Source organism: Bison bison, unplaced genomic scaffold (genome assembly GCF_000754665.1).
Source record: "Bison bison bison isolate TAMUID 2011002044 unplaced genomic scaffold, Bison_UMD1.0 scf7180017864123, whole genome shotgun sequence".
NCBI lineage: Eukaryota > Metazoa > Chordata > Mammalia > Artiodactyla > Bovidae > Bison > Bison bison.
This window is the reverse complement of record NW_011494695.1, coordinates 189,964-194,980: the sequence shown is the minus strand read 5'-3', so window position 1 is coordinate 194,980 and position 5,017 is coordinate 189,964. Positions and strand designations below refer to the sequence as shown.

The 5,017-nt window shown below is 42.4% G+C and overlaps 1 protein-coding gene across 1 annotated transcript in view; it reads right to left on the bottom strand.

Moving 5' to 3' along the window:
- Window positions 1–4,529, bottom strand: part of PBK (PDZ binding kinase) — a 32,789-nt gene extending 28,260 nt beyond the window's left edge. Inside the window, exons 1-2 of the mRNA XM_010839593.1 lie at window positions 4,364–4,529; window positions 1,213–1,290 (exon numbers count right to left, since the gene is read on the bottom strand). Coding sequence (XP_010837895.1) covers window positions 1,213–1,270 — 58 coding nt within the window. The 5' untranslated portion in view covers window positions 1,271–1,290; window positions 4,364–4,529. The remainder of the gene's footprint in view (window positions 1–1,212; window positions 1,291–4,363) is intronic.
- Between the last annotated feature and the right edge of the window lie 488 nt (window positions 4,530–5,017).

Here is a 5,017-nt window from a genome sequence, read left to right as displayed (position 1 = left end):
AAAAAAAAAAAAAAAAAAAAAAAGAAACTACACAGAATGGCAGCTGTCTCACCAGTGACTGTCTTATTTCTCTGGAGCCAGAACAGGGGAAACAGAGACAGATTCAGTGTACTTGATAATATCAGTCTGGACTCCAAACCTCTAACTCTTCCTGGAACATTCCCTTCTAAACACACCTTCAGCTTCTCCAGGAGCTGAGCCTTCTGGAGATAGTAAACAGGACTTCAGGAGACAGAGACACATACAAAGCACCACAAAGAAAAAAAGTTATTAATATCATTTTTCGGCAATCACAGTAACGACTAATTTAGGCAAAAATCAAGGAAAGAAGGAAGGAAGGGAGGGAGGCAGGCAAGGAAGAAAGAAGAAAGGAAGAAGACGATGGCAAAAGGGTTCCTATGTGACCCACAAAGCCTAAACCATTTACTATCTGCCATTTACAAAAAGTTTGCTAATGCCTGTGCTACGGCATGCAGCCAAAGATACCATATACACACGTGAATGCGTGCATGCATGCCAATAGTGGGATCTGCTTTTGTAGCTACAAAAAAAAAAAAAGCCTAAGTGATCATTAGAGTCATAATTATAGCATATCTATATTACAGAGTAGTATAAGGTTATTAAAAGAAATGAGATAGAGCAGTCCTACTTTTGCTCATGAACAATTAACTGCTCTTGGATTGCCCTTTTGCCATGAACAACTAGAAAATTTGACAAAATATAATGGTTTTCACATACTTGACAATCGGCAGGGCAGGACTATGAACTCTGAGAGGAGAGAAACTAATGAGATGAGTCCTATCACTGCCCTAACTTACTGCTTAGAAACACTTTCCAGGCTGCAGCACAACAAAATGAAGCCCAAAGGGCTTGTCAAATTGAAGTGACAGATTACCCTGTCTACTGAATTGCCTTGGAAAATACCCTTCCCATACATAGAGGGGGAAAGATAAAGTGGTTCCTTTGAGGTTCAAGTTAAGTTGCTTCTTCACCTAGGAGAACCTACAAATCTGCTAGAATGTCAATAAAATTAGATCACAGATGACCAAACTCTGACCTATAAAAGAAGTCTTATTTCTTGAGATCAACATTATAAAGATGACTTATACTAAAACTGTTCTTGTGTGACAGATAACAATGAAAGGATTTAACTATAATACTATGAAGACATTTCTGATATCAGTAACAATGAAGAAAGGTTTTATAGATTACCAGATTTCCTTTTTTCAGATAATCTGCTTGGTGTCTTGAAATTATTGGTTTCTTCCATTGTAATAATTGCTTAAAGTCCTATGATAAAAATGAATAGAAAGGTACACTGCAGTTATAAAGAATACATCTTTCATTCATGAAGAAAAAATTCCTATAATACTATCACTTATTTACAAAAAATTTGAGAACTGAAAAAGACCATGACAAATATTTAGTCCAGTTGTATTTACAATGAGAAAACTGAAACCCAGAGAGGGAGAAAGATAAACTAAAATTAAAGATAAGTAAAATTACATACCCAAGGTCATGCTATTAATGATTGTGGATTTTTATTTTATTTTTAAAATAATATATGCACTTGGTTAAAAAAAAGAAAATCACCTCGTACCCTCCCACACTTCCCAGGAGTAGTTATTAACAGATCTTTTATATGCTTTTAAGAGCTTGGCTTTGTAAGCAGTATTATTCCTAATAGCCAAAAAAAGGAAACAGAAAAAGCTATCAGATGATGAATGGATAAAGAAATATGGCATATACTACACACTGCTGCTGCTGCCGCTGCTGCTAAGTCGCTTCAGTCATGTCCGACTCTGTGTGACCCCAGAGACGGCAGCCCACCAGGCTCCCCCGTCCCAGGGATTCTCCAGGCAAGAACACTGGAGTGGGTTGCCATTTCCTTCTCCAATGCATGAAAGTGAAAAGTGAAAGGGAAGTCACTCAGTCCTGTCCTACTCTTAGCAACCCCATGAACTGCAGCCTACCAGGCTCCTCCATCCATGGGATTTTCCAGGCAAGAGTACTGGAGTGGGGTGCCATTGCCTTCTCCGATACTATGCACAATAAAATATTATTCAACAGAGTATATATTTTACATAGGGAATATTATTTAGTCATTAAAAGGAATGAAGTACTCATGTATACTACAACATGAAAGAATCTTGAAAACCTTATGCCAAGTGAAAGAAAGCAGACACAAGAGGCCACATATATGATTGTTTTTCCACACAATATCCAGAACAGGCAAATCCACAGACAAAAATAAATGCTTAGTTGTTGTGGGCTGAAGGGAAGAGAGAATGTGGAGTGACTGCTAGTGGGTGTATGCCATCTTTTCTGGGGTGATGAAAATGTTCTAAAATTAGGTAGTGGTTTAATATATTCAACTCTGCCGGGAGCCGGCATACTGCATATTGAGTGCATATTGCATATTGAGTGCAGCACTTTCCACAGCATCATCTTTCAGGATCTGGAATAGCTCAACTGGAATTCTATCACTGCCAGGAGCCAGCGTGAGGAACTCCGCCCGTGGCAAAGGTCATGAGGAAGGAGGCTCGGCATACGCAAGGGCGGGATCGAGCCTCAGGAGTCCCCCTGGAAATTCTCGAGTATCTACCCCCAAAACCAGAGTCTGCCTACTTTCTGCTTTGTGTTCTCACCTACACCTCTGACTTTTCGGGGGGCGGCGGGGCGGGGGGCCTGTCCCCCACTACCTCTCTCTAGAAAGAGAGTTAACTTACAGCTCCAGTTAATAAAGTTCCTGGGTGTGACAGTGTTTCAACCTACAAACTCCTTTGGAAATCCTCTAGCCTGCCTGAATAGGTTTTTCCCGCCACATGTGATTGTTCAGAGCCTCCCAACTGCGAGAGGCAGATGTTCTAAACTGTCTAAACACAGATTCCTTTGAGTAGTTAAAAGATTGATTAGAAATTTTATTGGTGAAGGGTTTTTCACTTGTTGGGCCAATGTTTGCTGCTAAGTTTCCATATCCCTTACCTGCTGTGTTCCTGGCAGTGTATTGATTAATATGATTGGTGTAAGTAGTAATTTTAATGTTTGTAACCTTGGACCCTTGAGTTAATTATTTTTCTTGTTGTAGCCCACCACACCTTTGCCCTATAGGAATGCAACTTTAATGCTTTTGGAGGGTGGCGCCTGACTAGTCGCCTTTAGAGAAAAATAAGTTTTCTGAAGAAAGGGTCTTAAAATGTTAATAGGCCTCTGGGCCAGAAGATGATGCAAATCACCTAAACTTTTGCATATGAGAAGTTTGCAGGAAGAAAGCCTGGCTTACTGCATGACTCTACCCCTTCCCCCATTATCCTCTATGCATAACTTAAGGTATAAAAACTACTTTGGAAAATAAAGTGCGGGCCTTGTTCACCGAAACTTGGTCTCCCCATGTCGTTCTCTCACCTTCTGGCTAAATTATTCAGCCTCTTTTCTCCACTCAATTTCCTCACTGAGCTGTCCTTATTCTATTACTGTTTATATCCTTAATTAACGTTTAATTAAGCAGTTGTTTCCTGATCCTCGCAGACGCCGGCCCCGCTTCGAATTCCCTGGATCCACCGGGGCTGGACCCCGGCACAACTCTATTCCAAAAACCACTTAACTGTACACTTTCAAAAGAGTGAATTTCATGATATGTTAATTACATCTCAATAAACTATTAGTTTAAAATTATCTATGAAAATACAATGTACATACTGTATACACAAGCAAGTTAATACAGGGTTTTTTTTCCTTCTGTAACATTTCTTTTAAAATCCTTTTTATTAAAAAAATAACTATTATTTTGAAAAAAGGTTTGGTTTTGTATTAGATTTACTGTAAAGCAAACTGTTACTACCTGTCTGTAAGCTCGTTTGGATTGTCCATAAAAAACTGGGAGGAAGAGAGAACATTTGCTTAAACGCTGCATAGAGCCACTTAATATCCCTTAATAAACAGCACCTGGGCGTCCCATGTGGCATTAATGGTAAAGAATCTGCCTGCCAATGCAGGAGGTTCGATTCCTGGGTCGGGAAGATCCCCTGGAGGGGAAAACGGCAACCCACTCCAGTATTCTTGCCTGAAGAATCCGATGGACAGAGAACCCTGGCGGGCTTCCATAAAAAGTAGTGTCGAGCTCTGATTTGAGAAAAGAGCGATTTCTTTCTTCGAATCCCCACCGTACCCCGTAAGTCTGATGCGCACGCGGGTCGCCAAGATGCTTCCTAAGATAATTCCCAGTTTAATGCATATTCCCAACGTCTTCCACCTTCCTTCCAGGCCCCAAGTTGTCAAAAAAGCAAAGAGGCCGCGGCTCGAGGGGCGCGGGACACCCGGCCAGGCCCACTCGCGGCAGGTTCCCTAAAATCTCTCTCCTTACCAGAGCCACGAGGTGGGACGACGAGATGTCCAGGGAAAGGCTGTCTTGAAAACTGGTCCCGAGCAGCCCCCAACACTCGGCGCCCCTCTGGGGTGAGGGGGTGGGGTCCGACCCGCCAACACACGGACTCGGCAACCGTAGTTCCGACGGAAACCCGCCGGGCTTTCAAAATAGCGCACGCACCGCCCCTACGTCGATCGCGAACTACGGGGCGGCGCAAAGGACACACCAAGCCGGATTCGCCGTTCCTGTTCTTTTCAGCCTTTCCCCTCTGTTTATCGATCCCACCTTACTACCCACTGCTGCTGCTGCTGCTGCTAAATCGCTTCAGTCGTGTCCAACTCTGTGCTACCCCATAGACAGCAGCCCGCCAGGCTCCTCTGTCCCTGGGATTCTCCAGGCAAGAATACTGAAGTGGGTTGCCATTTCCTTCTCCCTTACTACCCAATAGGGATGCTTTGAAGCCAAATAAAAGGTAGAAACGAACTGACTTTTACAGCCACTGTCAGCCCTTCAGAGGGACAACTCCAATTAAAAAGAAAATGTATGCCTGTATTTAGGCTGAAATCCTTTCCCAGTTACGAACGCTGTGCCCAGAATGTGTGATGGTTCTTTTGTCTTTTTTACTACAAATTTGGCCTTGAAACAGTGTAA